The sequence below is a fragment of the Aethalodelphis obliquidens genome, unplaced genomic scaffold (assembly GCF_003676395.1).
Source record: "Aethalodelphis obliquidens isolate GAN/ISIS:26980383/991018 unplaced genomic scaffold, ASM367639v1 scaffold53, whole genome shotgun sequence".
Lineage (NCBI taxonomy): Eukaryota > Metazoa > Chordata > Mammalia > Artiodactyla > Delphinidae > Aethalodelphis > Aethalodelphis obliquidens.
The window spans coordinates 6,673,637-6,692,490 of NW_020837997.1; the positions used below are offsets into that span (position 1 = coordinate 6,673,637).

Below are 18,854 nucleotides of genomic sequence, written 5' to 3' on the forward strand. Positions count from 1 at the left end.
ACTGACGGGTCGAGCCGCTGGCCTTCCGTCCGCCTTTTCTGGACAGCTCCCACCCTTCCTTTGTCATCCCCACAATTCATTCAGGATAAAGGTGCGGAGGAAGAAGCCCCCATCACCCCAGGGTCTACGGGCTCTCCTGGCTCTTCCCGGATCAGCCTCAAACCTTCCGCTACCCCTTCCGTCTCTGCCTTGTCAGAAAGTTTAACAGAGAAGGGAATAAAGGGAGAGTGGGTTGTTGCTGGCGCTTATTGCGCGCATGCGCAGCTTCCACTCTCGATCTTCTTTTGGCGCCGCGAGCCAGTGAGAGTCCATGAGAAATTTCTCGTCGGCGCGGAACATGCGCGCCACTTCCGGCCGGGCTCCTAACAACGGGGGAGGCTAGTAACCAGGGAGGGGGGGATGGCGGAGCGGGCGCCGGAGCCCGAGGCGGAGGCGGAGGCTGAGGCGGGCGCGGGCGGGGAGGTGGCCGCCGAGGAGGGCGCGGCGGGCCGCAAGGCGCGGGGCCGCCCGCGGCTCACGGAGTCGGACCGGGCCCGGCGGCGGCTCGAGTCCCGGAAGAAGTACGACGTGCGGCGCGTGTACCTGGGCGAGGCGCACGGGCCCTGGGTGGACCTGCGGCGCCGCAGCGGCTGGAGCGACGCCAAGCTCGCCGCCTACCTCATCTCGCTGGAGCGCGGCCAACGTAGCAGCCGCCACGGGTGAGGGGGCCCGGCCCAACGGAGGGAGGGAGCGAGGGAGGAGACGCCCCCATCCCCCGCTGAGCCTGGTCCCGCCCCCTCCGCCCTCAGGGCCCCGCCCCTGGCACCTGTGAACCCCGCCCAGCGCCCCGACTGCCGGCCTGGGTCTCTGCTGGTCCTGGGACGCGCCTGGCTCGCGGCCCCGCCTTCCTTCGCTCCGACTGCCCAATCCTAGGATACGCCCAGCCTCTCGACCCGCCTCCTGGGCGCTTGGCCCTGCCCCCTAGAGCTCTGGCTGCCCAATCCTGGTACGGGCCCCACCTCCAAGCATTCTAACGGCCCAGTCCCTGGAAGGGCGGCCCCGCCTCCTGAGCCCTGAGGGGCCCGAGGTCCCTGCTGGTCCCCGGCATGTCACATGCCTCATTCCCTAAAACTCCCACAATGTAGCCTGGGGCTGTGACTGGACACCCCGGGCCACCCAGCCCTACCCCTCATGAGGTTCCGGTGACCCACCTGGGACTGCGTGTGGCCCCATTCCCACACTGGAATGGGGCCACTGGGGAGGCCCCACACTCCCAGAGCACCCCTCACAATCCAGATCTCACTCCCCTAAATCTCTTGGCTCTTGGGGAACACCTCTGCCCAGGGAGACTCAGGTGAAGAGGAAACCCCGAGTTAGCTGCTCAGGTGGAGGGCAGAGGCCTTTGCATAATCTGAATCTCGAGAATGAGCAGTAATGGAAGGAATATTTCTCTTCTTGCCTTATAGGTTGATGTGATGATTAAATGAGTTAAAATACAGCAGAGGGCCTCAAACGGTGCCAGGCACATAGTGAGCAGTCCGGATATTAGCTGTCATGATGATGTTTGTTTCCTGTCACAAACAGTGCTGCAACAAAACACTTGTTCTGCCCTGGTTTTCACTTGTATACATTCACATGTTTCTCTCAGGGGAGATTCTGAGGGCCAAGAATCAACCAGAACCTGTTGAATTGTACCCACCCCCTCCCCAGGGTGGCAGGCTGGTTTATATGCCCAAGAGCAGGGCAGGAAATGCTGGGAGCTTATAAAACTTCAAGCCAGAGTCCCAGCTATTGGAGTTTCTGATTCAGTTAGTCTGGGTGGAGTTGCAGACCCTGTATTTTTTTCTGAAGAGCTTCCAGGGAGACTTGATGTACAGCTGGAGTTGAGAACCACTGACCAGAGGGAGCCCCTGGAGGTTCCGAAGCTGAAAGTGGTATTTACAGAAGCTTGTCTGGCTGAGCTGGAGGTGTGTGGGAGCTGTGCAGGACTGGGGCAGGGGCACTGAGACAACCCAGGCAGTGTGTGGCAAAACCTGACCCCGGGGCACATGAGTAGTCAGGAAAATACACTAAGGGATATTTATTCCTTCAAACTGCATGGCAGTTCTGTGTGGGAGGCACTGTGGTTACCCCCACTTCACAGATGGGAAAACTGAGGCCCAGAGGGGACCAATCCTGCTTGAGGTCACACAGCCAGTCAGTAGCAGAGATAAGACTTGAACTCGGATCTGACTGACGCCAAGTCTGTCTCCACCACGATGTGGCATTCCCCGCACCCCAGCCGTGGCGAGGCTATGAATGGGTGGAGGTGGTCATGGGTGTTTGGATTTGGGTTTGGGTGAGGATCTAGGCAGCCAGCCTGGCCCCTTGGAGGGGAGGTGGACCCTTGGGAGGGGATAGAGGCTCCCGGGATGGTACAAGGGGACATGGATTCCTGGGCAGAGGGCAGAGCCTGGGCAGGAGCCCCAAGGAGCTGTCCTGGACTAGACATGGGGTGTTGGGGCTGAGGATTGCTATCAGGCTGGACAAGAGTCACTTAGGGTGGGCGGTGGAGCTGAGGAGAGACCCTGGACTGGTTGTCAGGACGTTGGTGGCAAGAACGTGGCCCCAGCCACAGCGAGGAGACCCGTGTTCCAGTGCCTGGCTCTGTGATAATACTGAGAATCATAATGGTCATCGTTACCATTTGCTGAGTGATTCTTAATTACCAGGCTCTTTACAATGCGTGACCCCACGCCAACCCCATGAGGAAGGTACTGTTTTGAGCCCACACTACACATGGGGAAACTGAGGCACAGGGAGGCAGGATTACTCACCCAGGGTCACAGAGCCTGCTGCAGTGGTTTAGAAGAGGAAGAGCAGGGAAGCAGTCTGAGTCAGGTGGGCAGACCCTGAAGCATGGTGGCAGGAAGGCAAAGGGAGGCCCTAGCAGGTCCAGGAGAGATGGCTCCAAAGCACCTGCCTGGAGCCTGTGCTGGGTCACAGCTGAGTGTGCCATGTAGGGTCAGGAACCTGCTTGGCAGATCTGGTGGCCATCCTGGTGTGGGAGGCCATGGGGGCCCCTGGCCTTAGGGTCTGGCCCTGCCCTGGGCTCCCCAAGGCCATGGCTCACTGGGACACACAGTCAGGGTATTGGGACCCAGGCAGAGCGGGGAAGGCCCTAGAGGTAGGCGGACATGATGGCATGGCCTTTGGGCCTGAGCTGGCTGCAGGGTCAGGACCCTCATAGAGCAGGCAGTTAGGGCCCAGCCATCTCCCCAGGGCTCTGGGCCAGCCTCAGGACCAGGATCTGCAGGTCCTTGGAGGGGGTAGTCCAAAGTCAACTCCATGACTGTTCTACTGGGTAACAAATGACCACAGACTTAGTGGCTTTAAAACCCCACAGATTTATCATCTCACATTTCTGCAGGTCAGGAATCTGGCACATTTTAGCTGGCTCCTCAAGTCAGGGTCTCAGGAGGCTGAAATCAAGGTATCAGCACGCCACAACGTCACCTAGAAGCTCGCCCAGGGAAAGATCTGCTTCTAGGCTTGTTCAGAGCATTGGCAGAATCCATTTCCTCTGGGCTATACGGCTGGGGTCCCTGCGGTCTTGCTGACCATCAGCTGGGACTGCTCTCAGCTCCACAAGGTCGTTCTCAGGTCCTGGTCCCTCACAGGCCCCCTCATGCTCTCAGCCCCCAGTCTCTGACTTCAGCAGGGCCCTTTTAAAGGCTCCCCTGATTAGATCAGGCTCCCCGAATAAGCTCTCTCTTGATAATCCACTCCCCAGCCACGGGATCCTGGGCAGGCGGCTTTACCCTCAGGGCCTCAGTTTCCCACTCCGTGAGGTGGTTGATGATAGTAGACCCCTGCCAGGGCTGCTGTTGGTGCAGGAGAGCCCAAGTGAAGGGGCAAGGGAAGTAGACCTGGCCCGGGAAGCGGAAGCCCACATTCTACCCCAGCAGGATTGGCATGTCATCATCCATCAGGCCCCAAGCTCACTCCCCGCTGCCCCCTCTCTCTGTTACAGGAAGCCTTGGGAGCAAGTCCCCAAAAAGCCAAAGCGGAAGAAAAGTAAGTGGCGCTGCAACCAGGGTGGAGGTGGCGTTGGGAGTAAGTTGCTTTGTGGTTGGTTCCCTCCCTCCCTCAGGGACCGCTTGTGGAGGGTCCACGTGTGCCAGGAGCCGTGCAGTCCGGGACAGACCCAGCCCTGCCCTCCCAGAGCCCGCAGTCTCATAGGAAAGACAGGGGACAGGCTGAGCAGGGCTGTGGTGGGGAAGTAGAGGCACGGGGGGGCCCAGAGGAGGGGTCTGACCCAGCCTGGGTCGGGGGTGGGGATGGGATAGGAAGGGTTGGAGGGGCCCCAAACCTGTGCTGTGCCCACCGGGGGTGTTCTCATCATCCCCATCTGACACAGAAAGGCTGAGTCACTGCCCCAGGCTGAAAGTGGCCGGGCCAAACTGCAAACCCAGGACCACGTGTCTCCCGAGGGGTCCCCTTTGCTCCTCTGCTCTCCTGCCTGGTGCGTGGGAGTCAGCCGGGGAAGAGCCAGGCAGAGCAGAGGGAGCAGCTTGTGCCCAGGCCTAAAGGGCGTGTGGTGTGCCAGGCTCAAGGGGAGCCAGGCGAGGGCAGTCGGAGCAGAGGCTGGAGTGCGTACTCCCACCCCCTGAGCACGGCCCCTGAGCCCTGGGCTGTGGGTCCCAGGCCATGTCCAGCAGTGTGAGGGCCGGTGGTCCAGGGACAGCCGTCTGATGGCAGTGAGCCCCTCTACTTATCACGGTGCTCAGAGGCAGAAGCCGAGCTAAGACTGAGACCCCCAGGCCGAGAGGTGTGTCCTTGGTCCCCCTGGCCCCGTCATCTCCCAGCCCGGAAGGTCAGGGGCACACCTTCAGAGCTGAGTGAAGGGCGAGGGGCAAGGCAGGTGTCTAGAGGAAGAGGGCACAGCCCTTGCAGAGGTCCTGAGTCAGGGCCATACTTGCCTAGTTTAGGAACAGGGAGGAGGCCCTGAGGCTCGAGTGGAGTGATCCAGGGCGGCAGCAGCAGGAGGTGACAGGGCAGAACACACAGGGCCTGGTGAACCTCAGGGAGGACTTTGGCTCTTACCCCCATTGAGGTGGGAGCCCTGGTGGATTTTTTCTTTTTTTCTTTTGGCTGCATTGGGTCTTCGTGGCTGCGTGCGGGCTTTCTCTAGTTGCGGCGAGCGGGGGCTACTCTTCCTTGCGGTGCACGGGCTTCTCATTGCAGTGTCTTCTCTTGTTGCAGAGCAACGGGCTGTAGGCGCACGGCTTCAGTAGTTGTGGTGCACAGGCTCAGTATTTGTGGCTCGTGGGCTTAGTTGCTCCGCGGCACGTGGGATCTTCCCGGACCAGGGCTCGAACCCGTGTCCCCCGCATTGGCAGGCAGAGTCTTAACCACTGTGCCACCAGGGAAGTCTGCCCTGGTGGATTTTGAGTAGAGAAGGGATGTGGCCCCGACTCAAGTGTTCAGAGACGCCCTCTGTCAGCTGCCGGGGGCAAGGGTGAGAGCTGGGAGACTAGGGCCGAGGGACTGAGCTGGTGCAGGCGGGAGACGCTGAGTTGATGAGGACGATTATAACTGTAACTAACAGCTGACAGTCGTTGCGTGAGCACCTGCCATACACCAGGCTTTATTATGTATATGACTTGACTCAAACAACGAGGACATTCCCTGCCAGTCTCTGTTGTCTCCGGGGCAGGTCTCACATCTCTGAGCCTCAGTTTCCTCATCTGTAAACTGGGGACAGGCCTGGATAATACTCAGGAGGGTGTCTCAACCCCCAGAGCTATAAGACCCATGTGGTTCTGGGGGCCGTGCTGCCCACAGAGGGTGGTAGGGGTGAGCTGTGCCCCTCATGCCTGCCCGTGCCCCACGTGCGCAGGGCGGCGACGCAATGTAAACTGCCTGAAGAACGTGGTGATCTGGTACGAGGACCACAAGCACCGCTGCCCCTACGAGCCACACCTCGCCGAGCTGGACCCCACCTTTGGCCTGTACACCACGGCTGTGTGGCAGTGCGAGGCTGGGCACCGCTACTTCCAAGACCTGCACTCGCCCCTGAAGCCGCTCAGCGACTCAGACCCTGAGAGTGACAAAGGTGGGTCTGCGAGGGGAGGGCTCACGGTGGCCTCCAGTGTTTGGGGCTCTACAGCCCCTCATGGGCCCTGCCAGCCTCAGGCCAGCGTCACGGACCTCACAGCAGCTGACCTGGCCCTGGCTCTGGATGGCCTTGCAGTCTTTGAGTCCTTGCAGAGCCCAAGAGCTGGTCCCCATTTTGCGGAGGGACAGCCAAGGCGCGGCACAGTTTGCTCATCTGGGCCTGAGGTCAGTCGCAGGCAGGGCTGAGGTCCAGGAACCTGGCTCAGCGGCTGGAGGGACAGGCAGGTGCTGGGCCTCTCCTGGCCTCTTTGTTCTCCTTTACATCCTCCGGCTCTCTCTCAGGCTCTGCACTGTCTCTCGCAGCCTCACCCTCTTTCCCACCCTCCAGCCTGTTCTCCTCCCTACACCCCGTTCTCTGCTCTTGAGCTTTCTCTTGTTCCTGATCCTCCCCTTTCACCTTTCTGTGTTTCATCCTCTCTCTCTCTCTCTCTCTCTCTCTCTCTCTCTCTTTCTCTCCCTCCCTCCCTCTCTCTCTCTCTCTCTCTCTCTCTCTCTCTCTCTCTCTCTCTCTCGCATCTCCTTTCGTTTTCTCTCTTCTTCCCACTGTCTCTCCTCCATCTCACTCTCTCACTCCCATTTTCATCCCTTTCTCTCTCCTCCACACCACGGCCCCACCCTCCCCATCTCTCACTGCCCAGCCCCTCCCCTGCCATCCCACATTGGTTACACACACATGTGAGCTGGAGTCCTTCTCAGGACTGGGAGGGACTCATTTACGAAGGTCCAATTGGCCCTGGTAGGGGAGCAGAGGAGATGCCATGGGTGGTGAGGGGCTGCCCGCCTGCCTCGGGGGCTTGGCATCGGGGGGAGCATGGGGCCCTCTGCCAGGCACCCTTCCGGAGCTGAGGGTGGGGTCAGTTACCAGGGCTGAGCCCGCGCTGGCAGGCATCTCTGAGCAGGTGGCATCCCAGCTGGCCGAGGGGAAGCCGTGGGCGAGAGGTGTTCCAGGTGGGCACCCCAGCCAACGGCTGTCCCGTTGTGTGTCAGCCAGGCTCCCAGTGTGCAGCCAGCCCCTCGGCCGTCTTGTCCTCCCGACTCCAGGCCCTGCCCCAAACCACCCTGAATCCTCCGCAGCCTAATGACAGCCCTGTCATTAGCAGTCGAGGAAACCGAGGCCCTGGGAGTAATGTGACTGGCCCATCTGGCACTGGGTCTGGCTGGGATGGGGGTGGCACCCAGAGGAGTCCCCTGACAGCCCAACCCAACTCTGATACCAGTGCCCTCTGGATCTGGGCTCTCAGGAATGAATGCTAGGATCGATTAGCCAGATCTTCTGTGAGGGAGTGGCTGTGTCCCTGTCCCAGCCTGGTCCCTCCGCAGCACCCTTATCAGTTCTCTGCCGAGGGCGGCCCTGCCACCTCGCACTCAGTAAGAAGACCTCGCACCAGGACTGTGGGAGGCCGGTGGGTGCCCTGCCAATTCTGTCATTAATGTCATTATCAACTGGCAAGAAGTCCAGCGTCGGCTTAACAGCCGGACATTGTAATTGGGGATCCAGGCACAGGCCCTAGCCGTGCCCCCAGCTCACTAGGCAACTGCCCCTCCTTCATAGCGGAGCCACGGGGCTCAATCCACCCTGCAGATTACAGGGTGTTAGAAGGAGGGGCGATGCCCCTACCCTGCCCCTGCTGCTGCCCCAGGGCTGAGTCAGGGATGGGGTGTTAGGATAATAACGATAATGGGAAACACTGATAGGGTGCTTACTGTAAGTTCTGCTGTCCTATTTACTCATTAAATACCCCAAACACCCCCTGAGTAGGTACCAAGTTATCCCCAGGCCCAGAGAGGTTATAAGGCACCCCCCCTTCACACAGCTGGAGGAGTGGGCACCAGGATCCCACCCCGGCAGTCAGCCTGCACTCTCCATGTGACCTTCTGGGAGTGTAGAACACGTAGTACCCAGACAGCACACCCAAACTGTGTCACGAGTGTGTGTAACTTAAGGGGCAGTCATTCATTTTTCCTGTCCCCAGTTTCTCCCTGCTTGCAGACACTAGCACCAAAAACCTGGGTAAGATGCCAGCCCTCTTGGCCTTCATCACAGCCTTGGTCATGGGTTCATTCATTTTTATAAACGTGCACTCAATGTGTACCAAGCAGCACTGTGTACCTGGGCACTGGGGCCTGTGCACAGGGACCCCCATCCTTGTGGAGTTTACGGTATAAAGGGGAAGCAGACAGTAAACAAGATAAACAAGTAAAATCTAGAGTGCAGTGGAAGGCGGTAAGTATTGGGGGGAAAATAAAGGAGAGAAAAGGGTGCTATTTGAGACCAAGTGGTCAGAGGCCTCCCTGAAAAAATACCATTTGAGGAAGGGTCTGACGGAGGTGAAGGAGGGAGCCCACGCAGGTGTCTGAGAAAAGAGGGTTCAGGCAGAGAGAGTGGCGAGTGCAGAGGCCCTGAGGCAGAAACCTGCCTAGTGTCCCTGGGCACAGAAGGGAGGTCAGTGGGGCTGGAGAGGAGGTGACAGGGGCACATGTTCAGGCTGTGTGGCCATGGTGAGGGCTTTGGCTGCTATGCCAAGTGAGTTGGGAAGGGCGTTAACTGAGGTAAGACCAGCTGCCGAGATAGACGCACCCCAGCTCCTGTGACCCAACACAGCTCACTTCCCCCCGCATTCCGGTGAGACTCAGCTGTATTGCACACCTAATGGCAAAGGATGCTGGGACATGTAGTCCACCAGGTGTCAGGAGGAAGAGACGGGTTTGGTGAGCAGCTGGCCTATCTCTTCCACAGGAAGTGATGAGCAGATTCTCAGTCAAAGAGGGACGTGACCTGAGCAGGTGTTCACAGGCTCCCCCTGGCCAGTGAGGGGAGGACAGACTTGGGGGTGGGCAAGGATGGGAGCGGGGGCACCCAGAAGAAGGAACTGCATGGTCCTGGCAGAGGGCTGGCGGGGCCGTGACCAGGGTGTGCGGGGGAGGTAGGAGAAGCCGTCAGCCTGGGGATGTATTTTGGAAGCAGCGCCAACAGGTTTTGCTGACAGATTGGAAGTGGGTGTGAGAGAAAGGGAGAAGTCAAGGAGAGCCCCAGGACTTTGGCCTGAGCAACTGGAAGGGCAGAGCTGCCGCCCGCTGAGACGGGGGTGTCTGTGAGCCATGCAGCCTTTCTCTGAGGGAAGATTCGGAGCCTAGAGTCTGAGATGCCTGTAAGACCCCTCAGAGGGAGCAGTGGGGCGTGATGGGCTGCAGCTCCGCGGGAGGTCCAGGCGAGAACTGTCCACTGGAGACACTGGGGTATGGGTGGTGACGGTATAATAAAAATAGATGCAGGCAGACCTAGGCGATATTGCAGGTTTGATTCCAGACCACCACAATAAAGTGAATATCGAAATAAAAGGAGTCTCACGAACTTTTTGGTTTCCCAGTGCATATAAAAGTTATGTTTACACTATACTGTGGTCTATTAAGTGTGCAATAGCATTGTGGGGAAAAAAAAGGTACATTCCTTAATTTAAAAATACTTTGTTGCTGGGGACTTCCCTGGCTGTCCAGTGGTTAGGACTCTGCATTCCCACTGCAGGGGGCACGGGTTCAATCCCTGGTCAGGGAACTAAGATCCTGCCTGCTGAGTATGCTGCTCGGCCAATGATAGATAGATAGATAGATAGATAGATAGATAGATAGATAGATAGATAATAAAATTTTTAAAAATACTTTATTGCTAAAAAAATTCCACCATCATCTGAGCCTTCAGTGAGTGGCAATCCTTTTGCAATAGTAACATCAAAGATCATTGATCACAGGTCACCATAACAAATATAATATAATGAAAAAGTTTCAACGGTTACCAAAACGTGACCCAGAGTGATCAAATGCTGTTGGAAGAATGGCGCCAATAGACTTGCCCGAGGCAGGGTTGCCACAGACCTTCAGTTTGTAAACAGTGTTTGTAATGAGCCCCTTTAGCAAGAGGCCCCTTGGGAACACACCTGAGTCTAATGAAGTGACTCAGGGAGGGGCCCCTAGATAGCTTTACGATGGGGGCTGGTCCCCAGAAAGGCCAAACCCAGGGTTAGAGGGTGGCAGCTCTCAGCCCCACCCCCAGCCCCCAGGAGCAGATGGGGGCTAGAAACTGGGTTATAAAAACTCTTTTATTTATTTTTTATTTTTATTTTTTTGGCCACGCCGTGTGGCATGCAGGATCTTAGTTCCCCGACCAGGGATCGAACCCGTGCCCCCTGTTTTGGGAGCATGGAGTCTTAACCACTGGACCGCCAGGGAAGTCCCTATAAAAACTCTTAAACAGTGATCCGAGAGCTTCCAGGTCGGTGGACACGTTGAGGCGCTGGGAGATTTACGTGTCTGTAGAGAGCATGGCAGCTCCGTGGCAACCCCCAACCTCCCCCCGCCCCCCTACCGATTACCTTCCCTTGTATATCTGTTCATCCGGCCATTGCTGAGTTGTATCCTTTATAATAAAACTGTGATCAGAAGTAGAGCACTTTCTTGAGTTCTGTGAGTTGTTCTAGCAAATTACCAAAGCTGAGGAGGGCGCTGTGGGAACCTCTGCTTTATAGCCGGAAGTATGGGTGACCCGGGACTTGTGACTGAAATCTGAAGTGGGGGCAGCCTTGTGGGACTGAGCTCTTTAACCCTCAGGGTCTGACACTGTCTCCAGACAGATAGTGTCAGAACTGAATCGAATTGTTGGACACCCAGCTGGTGTCAAGGATGAGGGTGGTATGAGCCTGGTGGATACCCTGGGATGAGTGGAGCGCTGAGGAGAGGCCCCAGTGAGAGCCTCCCAGGCCCATAAGAACAGAAGAGGCTGAGCAGGGGCCACCAGGGAGGAGCCAGGAGCCTGAGTGTGGGTCTGGAGGCTGAGTCAGGAGAGCATCTCAAGGAGTAGGGCCGGCTGTGGAGGATATGGACCGAGCTGACCGCTCTTATGGGGGTAGGGGAGTCACAGTGCTCAGCCCCCGGGGAGCCTTCAAGCAATACCAGCTGCTGCCGCCACTGTCGTAACTGTCCCCTCTCCTCTGTCACCACAGTGGGCAATGGCCTGGTGGCCGGCAGCTCTGACTCGTCCAGCTCCAGCTCCGGCTCCGAGGAGCCCCCTGAGGGCCAGCAGGCCAAGGCGACAGTGGCGATGGCGGCAGTTACCCCCACCAGCCCAGCGGGCAGCAGCGGGCTCATCACACAGGAGGGCATGCACATCCCCTTCGATGTCCACCACGTGGAGAGCCTGGCTGAGCAGGGCACCCCACTGTGCCCCAACCCGGCCAGCAGCGGGCCTGAAGCCCTGGAGACAGTGGTGTGCGTGCCGGTGCCCGTGCAAGTGGGCCCGGGCCCTAGCACCCTCTTTGAGAACATGCCCCAGGAGGCACTGGGTGAGGTGGTGGCCAGCTGTCCCATGCCAGGCATGGTGCCCGGTTCACAGGTGATCATCATTGCCGGCCCTGGCTACGATGCCCTCACAGCCGAGGGCATCCACCTCAACGTGGCAGCAGGCAACGGTGCCCCCGGAGGGGGCCTGGGTGATGAGGTGCCCTGCGCAATGATGGAGGGTGTGGCCGCCTACACCCAGACAGAGCCAGAGGGCAGCCAGCCCAGCACCGTGGAACCTGACGCCATGACAGGCATAGAGACCAAGAAAGGTCTGGGGGGCCGTGCCAGTCTGGGAGGTTGGGGGGGCCATGATGGGACCTGGGAAGGGGAGGGCGAGTAATGGCCCCAGAGGAAGCTCCTCAGCAGCCTTAGTCCCCACGGACACTCACCCTGTGTCCACCCCCGTAGAGAAGGAGGACCTGCACGTGCTCAAGAAGGAAAAGGAGGAGCCGGTGGCCCCAGAACTGGCAGAGCTGGCTGCGACGGTGCCTGAGAGCGCAGAGCCCGAGGCAGAGGCGGACGGGGAGGAGCTGGACGGCAGCGACATGTCAGCCATCATCTATGAGATCCCCAAGGAGCCCGAGAAGTGGGTGCTGGGGCAGGCGGGGGAGAGGAGGGACGAGGAGCGGCCCTCGGGCCCGCAGCCCTCCTGGTGTCAGAGCCCCGACGCCATGGGCCCTTCCCCTCCAGGAGGCGGCGAAGCAAGCGATCGCGGGTGATGGACGCCGATGGCCTGCTTGAGATGTTCCACTGCCCTTACGAGGGCTGCAGCCAGGTCTACGTGGCCCTCAGCAGCTTCCAGGTGAGGCCGCCATCCAAGTGGGCTGGGTGGGACTGCTTCTGTGTCGGGCTGCCTGCGCGCTGGGTCTGGGCAGTGCGGCTCGTGGAGGGCCCCACCCGGCCCCTCCAGGTGCCACTGGCCTGCCTGCCGTGCACCCACCCAGCCCCAGCTGATCTCAGCCTCAGCCACAGAGAGGCAGCCGTCACCTCTGTGCCCTCCCCTCCTGCTCTCCAGCCCCAGCCATCCTGCCTCCTCAACCAGCCACAGCCTCTCTCTGCACACCCCGGGGGCCTGCCTGGTCCTGGTGGCTCCCCACAGACTACCCCTCTTCCAGCCGCCTGAACTCTTCCTGCCTTTGCCCAGGCCACCCTGTCAGCTCACGATGCTTCCTCTCCAAGCTCAACTGAGGACGCCCCTCCGCCAGGAAGCCCACCCTAGTCCCCCCAGCCCCGGTCACTGCACTACCAGGACATACCTGCTGTTTGCCCTCTGAGGTCTGGACAGGGTGCCCTGAGAGCAGAGACAGGATCCCGTCACATGCCCACTCCTGGCGCAGGATGTGGCACCAGGAGAACTTTGGATTTGCCAAGTCATGTTTTCATTAAGCACGTGTTGAGCACCTACCGGGTGCCAGGCCTGGTGCTGGGCGCTGGAGTAGTTGTGCTAGTGAGTTAAAGAATGAAAGAACAAAAGAATGAATGACTCGGTGGCTGCCTGCTCCAGGCGCTAGGGGCAGCTTAGCACTATGCAAAGTGCCGCTGTGGGGCTGACAGCCCTGGACTCCGGTCCTAGCCCTGCCACTGCCCACCTGTGAGACACGGGCCAAACCACTAAGCCTCCAGAGCCTTAGTTTCCCCATCCACAAACTGGGCTCCTGGCTGATCCCCTTCCCATGGTTCTGACAAGGCTGACTGATGCCCCAGCCCAGAGCCTGGCTGGAGTAGGTGCTCAGTAAGCTGCTCTTTGATCCCAGTTGTGCCCCTGGCCCCCGGCTCGGATCTGGGAGTCCCTGCTCAAGGGCAAGGGCACCCCTCTTCCTCTTCCTCTTCCAGGGAGGCCAGCCCTAGCTGGCCCTCATCTGTCCCCACCCTGGAGAGCTCCAGAGGCGGGCCCATGGCACCCGCAGCCCCACTCCTGCCCCTCTTGCCCCCAGAACCACGTCAACCTTGTGCATCGGAAAGGGAAGACCAAGGTGTGCCCTCACCCCGGCTGCGGCAAGAAGTTCTATTTATCCAACCACCTTCGGCGGCACATGATCATCCACTCAGGTCAGGCCGGGGAGGGGCTGGCAGCTTGAGCCAAAGGCACGGGGGCCTGGGCCTGGGAGCTGGGGCCGGGGCTGGGGCAGGCAGGCTGAAACCCAGACACGGACTGCCCCTCTCTGAGCCTCCTCTGTGTCCACCACAAGGGCTGGTGTGAGACGGTGGAAGTAAAGTGCTTGACTTAGGGCCCGCTGGGCACCTCCCAAGTAGTCAGTAAGCTGTCACTACACGGGTCACAGGGACATCTGCTATTCTAAGGCATGTGGAGCTGGGCAGGGGTTGGCTATCTCTTCCCCAACTTGGCCCTTGGCCTCCCCACTTCCATGAGCAATTCTCACGTGGGACTCAGTTCCAGGACTGAGGGGGGACAGTGAACCACCCCAGGTGGGCAGGGTGGGGAAGTGAACTTGGGCCAGGATTTCTGTTCCGTCTGCTCCAGGCGCCTCCTTAACCCAGGACACGGGGTGCGGGCCTCACGGGGAGCACTGGTGCCTATACCCAGCAGGAGGGCACGGCTTCAGGTTTTTCGAGAGGCTGGAACTTTGGATTTTTATGTGAGATCGCCCCAATATGTGAAACATTAGAGTCAAATTGAGCCCCACTTTAACTTGGCAGTTTGCACCCTGTGTACCTCAGGAATCCGAGTACGCATTCCTGCTCTGCCCAGTCGCGTTCCTGGGCAGCCTGCGAGCCTCATGCGGGCCGTAGCTGTCCTTTGTTCTAGCTGCCTTAGCTATTATAGTCGGTATTCGCGCCCAGAGGATGTGGGCTTTCGTCTGCCTGCGCCCAGAGGCCTTGCGCACTACTGGGTCTCGGCAATGCCGCAGTGACCCCACAAACCCCTCTCTCGACGGCGGCCTGCTCAGCCCCGCGTCTCCCCCAGGTGTCCGTGAATTCACCTGTGAAACCTGCGGCAAGTCCTTTAAGAGGAAAAACCACCTGGAGGTGCACCGGCGCACGCACACAGGCGAGACGCCTCTGCAGTGAGTGACGGGCTTCCCGCGAGGGGCTGGGAGGGCATCCGGGCCTGGACTCTCACAGGGCAGCTCCCAAGGGCGGGCGACGTCCCCAGTGTTGCATCTGTGGGGTTTTCAGAGTGCTCCCACCCCAGATGGTGCCCCGCCCCTTCCAGTGGTCTGCCCAGCCTTAGTGGTTGTGTCCCGCCCCCGAGGCGGCCCCTCCCCGGTGCTGCTCCCTTTTGCCCCGCCCTCTCTGACCCCGTCCCCCCGGTGCCTCCCGCGTGCTCCCCTGCAGGTGCGAGATCTGTGGCTACCAGTGCCGACAGCGTGCGTCGCTCAACTGGCACATGAAGAAGCACACGGCCGAGGTGCAGTACAACTTCACGTGCGAGCGCTGCGGGAAGCGCTTCGAGAAGCTGGACAGCGTCAAGTTCCACACGCTCAAAAGCCACCCGGACCACAAGCCCGCCTGATCCACCCAACCACTAAACGCCCCTATTTATTCATCCCATCGGACACCATGCCCGAGTCTGCCGGGGCCGGGACAGCCGCGGCCAGCCGCCAGGACCTCGGGCCAGAAGGAGGCGCCTCTGCCCCGCTCCAGGGCTGGGCCCTCAGGGCAGGTCCCCCCGACCCCGCCCGAGTTTTGGAGCTGGCACCTGGGGCTGCACTGCTGGGACTGTGTCAAGAGAGCAGAACGAGATTAAAGAGCGAGAAAGGAGCTGCTCTTCCCCTAGGCCTGGATGATTGGGGGAAGGTGGGCCCCTCTCTGTCTCCAACCTGGTTCCTTCCCGAGCAAGACGGGGGCAGGGGCAGATGCCCCTACACACCAGACAGCGCTCCTGCCCTTTCCTGTCAACCTCCGCTCTGCCTCGGCTACCTGGGCCTGGCAACCCTAAACACCCCCTCCTTTGACAGGGTCAGGTGTGGAAGGTTGGGGGCCCTGGAGGCTACTGAACATGTCCCAGGTTTCAGGATCCTGACTCCCTCTCCTAATCCCTCATAGAACACTCATTCCTGGTTCTCAGAGAGCTCAGGGAGCAGTTGGGGAGATGTCCAGTAAACCCCTCAGTAAAACATCTACAGCTGTGACAAGCGCCGTGCAGAAAATAGAGTGATACGCTAGTTCCTGGGAGTGCTGTTCAGGTTGGTGGTCAGGGAGGGCCTCTCTGGGGAGGCCTTTGAGCATAGACCAGAATGACAAAGAGGTTCCATCCCTGAAGAAAGACGGGGGAGGCAAATCCCAGGTCGAAGGAACAGCCAGTGCCAAAGCCCCGAGGTGGAACGGGCTCGGCGTGTTCCTGGAACAAGAAGAAAGCCGGAGGAGGGGATTTGGCAGCGGCGGGGCGACTGCACTGGCCCCATTTCCCGGAGGATGATGCTGAGGCTGCCTCCTCCTCCTCCTTATGCGGGCCTTCTGGGAGAGGGACGGGGAGCGATTCCAGGCCACTCGGCCGCCAGATGGCGCGCAAACCTCGTGGGCACTGGTGGCCGCAGCCACGTGACTCCGGGGACCGCAGCCGCGAGCCAGGGCACGTGCCCGGGGAAGCTCTATGGCGCCACGCGCAGAATGGCCCCGCCGGCCCCTCACCAGCTTGTGGGGGCGGGGCAGCAGCTAGGCCTTATTTTATTTTTCGGACTGGGAGCTACCCCAGCTGGGGACGGATGAGTTGGAGAGGATGAGCGAGTCCGGCTACTGGGGCCGCCCCCGCGAGCCTCCCCGCAAGGCTCAGTCCCCTTTCGCTATCCCCGCACAACCGGGAGCCAGCAGTTTCCATGGGAACTGCAGCCTGGTCTGCGCGCCCAGGAGTAGCTTCCTTCCCGGCACAAGCAGTTTCCGATCCGACAGGAGCGAGGATGAACACGGGATGGGGAACAAGCCATCGCTCGGGGTCCCCGGGGTCGGCAGCCAGGTCGCCCTGGCAAATCCAAGAAGGGCCAACCGGGGATCCGCATCGCCACCGCCCAGATTGCGCGGGCCATTATGATTGGCCTTCCCTTTCCATCGTCGTGGCAGCGCTGTCTGCTGCTCGCGCTCCCATTGGCTCAATCTCGAAGGCATCTTCCCTCAATTGGTCCTCTCGGGGGCCATCCCTGATTGGTCAAATTAGGCTCTCCTCGCTGGGTTTGATGGCACTCTCGGACAGTCTGGAGCTTAAAAGGGCGTGCACGGACGAGGATAGAGTTTGGATAGCGACTCTCGGGTTCGGGGACCCGGGCTACGCAGCTCGCAGCGCTCTGGACAGGGCTGTCGGACCGCTGTCTGTGGTGCTGAAGCCTCACTCAAAGGCTCCCCTAGTGTTCTAGTGAGAACACCTCCTCGCGCCTGGTGGCCGCCCTGACAAAAACGTGCACTCGCGCCCGCACACCACAAGAGACTGCGCCACCCCCTATCGCCTGACAGAAAGGCCAGGTCCCGCTTAGCAGAGAGGGAGTGGGACTCACAGGCGGACCAATCACGAGCCCGGGAAGCCAGGACATTTACATGGCAAAACCGTCCACCCGAAGTTTATGGGGTCCGAGACGGCCCGATGGTTTACTGGGTCTTCAGGGCACCGAAGGGGTTTGCCTGGAACCCTGAGCCCCAAACTTCTTCACTCCCTTTGGAGCAGTGCCCCTGCACTGTGGGATGCCCATTCCCCACCCCCTTTAAACCTTAGAGACGCCTAGCCTGCTCAAAATCCACAGGGTCCCAATTCCTTCTTCAGGCTGACTAGGTCCCCAGCCACCCCCACCTTCCTCCCTTGGTCTTGGGACTACATATGGTCCTCCCAAACGTGGGGACCCAGGCCTCTGCTCATTGAAGTCTAGGTTCCTCGTTCCTCTGCAGTGCTCTTGGTGGACAGCACCTCCTGAAGGTAGTACAATCGAGCCATCAATATCTCCTCGCCCTCTTTGCTCCTCCAGCTCTGGGTGCTGGACAGAGGGGAACCCTTCCTGTCTTCCGGGCAGAAAGCCCGCCCAAGAAAGGGCGCCAACGCAGGAAGTAGGATCCGTGAGGGCAAAAGGGCCCGAATCTGGCAACCCGAGGCCCCAGGATGTGCCTTCTGGGCGTGCGAAGTCCTGGCCAGCGCGCCCTCTCTTCCACCTGCCGCGCCGTCGGGCGCCGCGAGGAGGCGGGGCTCGGTTGCCGTAGCCAATAAGCGACGCCGGCGCTGGCAGCTGCTGCTATAAAGGGCTGGGGGCGGCGGCGGCGCGGCCCAGAGCGCGGAGCGCGCAGCGCGGGCCGGAGGGAGGGAGGGAGGGCGGGCGAGGGGAGAGGACTGAACACCGGGGACCAGACGGGCCGGGCCGAGGGGCGGCGGCAAAAGGCAGAGCGCAGCGATCTCTGTCGGGAAGCGCAACCTCCTCGGGCCCCGCGGGGCCGCGCAGGGGGCGTTCTCAATCCCGCGCCCGCTCCCTCTTTCCATCCCCTGCCGCCCGCAGGCCACCCCGGGGCCCGGTTATCCGCGCGCGCGTACCCGGGCTCGGGCCCGTCCCCGGCCCTCGAGGGAGTCGCTGCCCTCACCGAGACCTCTGCAGCGGCCGCACCAGAGGCCGCCCGGGCAGGACCCCGGCGTGAGCATCGAGCGCCCCCCAAGGAGTGCACGACCCCCGGAGCCACCCTCAACACGGACCGCGCCCGCCGGGCACACAAGAATGGTCACTGTAGGTATTCCCCTGTCGCTGAGAGGGAACCTAGTCGGAGAGGGGTTAGGCACAGGCTCCGAAGAGATGGGAGGGGGGGTAGGACCAGGCCTAGCTAGGCCCGGGGGGGGGGGGGGGGGGAGGACCGAGCCTCGGGGCCTGAGAGTGGACAGAGCCGCGCCCAGAGTGCTGGGGGCTCTTAGAGTCTGGCTTGAGAGGACTTAGGGAATCGAGCTGCGATTCGGGGGGCATCCTACGGCGCCCTGGGGGCGGGATTGCCCCCCCTTCAGCAGGCCTGATGGGGGAGGGGACGCCGCGGCGTAGGATGCCTCCTCCATCCAGGCCCGGACCCAGCAGGCCTCCCAGGCAAACGCAGGGCCCCAGTCACTGGTGCTGGGCCAGGACAAGGCGGCAAGGAGTCCCCGAGAGCCCCAGGGAAGGGGTGGCGTCGGATCGCGCGCCCTGGGCCTCGACCGCGCCCTGGAGCCGGGCGTCTCGTCCTCAAGCCCGTCGACCTTGCGGCAAGCGGGGAGGGGAGAGGAGGGGGCGCGCCCGGCGGCCCCGCGGGCCCGCCGCCACCGCCGCCGCGTCCCTTTGTTTCTCGGCGCTTCTTCGCGGGCCGTAGCCTCGCGCGGGCGCCTCAGGCTGCGGGGAGGGGGAGGGGAGAGGAGGGCTCGTAGGGGGTGCTCCGCCGCTCCTGGGCCCCCGCCTCCGGGGGATGGGGTAAGGGGCTCAGACAGGCCCCTTAGGCCAGGT

The 18,854-nt window shown here is 60.8% G+C and overlaps 1 protein-coding gene across 3 annotated transcripts; it reads left to right on the plus strand.

Annotated features, from left to right (window-relative positions):
- Nucleotides 1-139: 139 nt before the first annotated feature.
- Nucleotides 140-15,193, plus strand: ZNF653 (zinc finger protein 653). Of its 3 annotated transcripts, none has more exons than XM_027085062.1 (9): nucleotides 140-698; nucleotides 3,992-4,035; nucleotides 5,861-6,076; nucleotides 11,133-11,738; nucleotides 11,878-12,055; nucleotides 12,160-12,271; nucleotides 13,404-13,518; nucleotides 14,396-14,495; nucleotides 14,767-15,193. In XM_027085062.1, the coding sequence occupies exons 1-9, from the start codon at nucleotides 400-402 to the stop codon at nucleotides 14,942-14,944; spliced, it is 1,848 nt and encodes a 615-aa protein (XP_026940863.1). In that variant the 5' UTR covers nucleotides 140-399; the 3' UTR covers nucleotides 14,945-15,193. The 3 variants fall into 3 exon arrangements, with proteins under 3 accessions (XP_026940863.1, XP_026940864.1, XP_026940865.1); XM_027085063.1 differs by having other exon boundaries at nucleotides 400-698; nucleotides 14,379-14,495; nucleotides 14,767-14,940; XM_027085064.1 differs by lacking the exons at nucleotides 14,396-14,495; nucleotides 14,767-15,193 and having other exon boundaries at nucleotides 400-698; nucleotides 12,485-13,520.
- The last annotated feature ends 3,661 nt before the right edge of the window (nucleotides 15,194-18,854 follow it).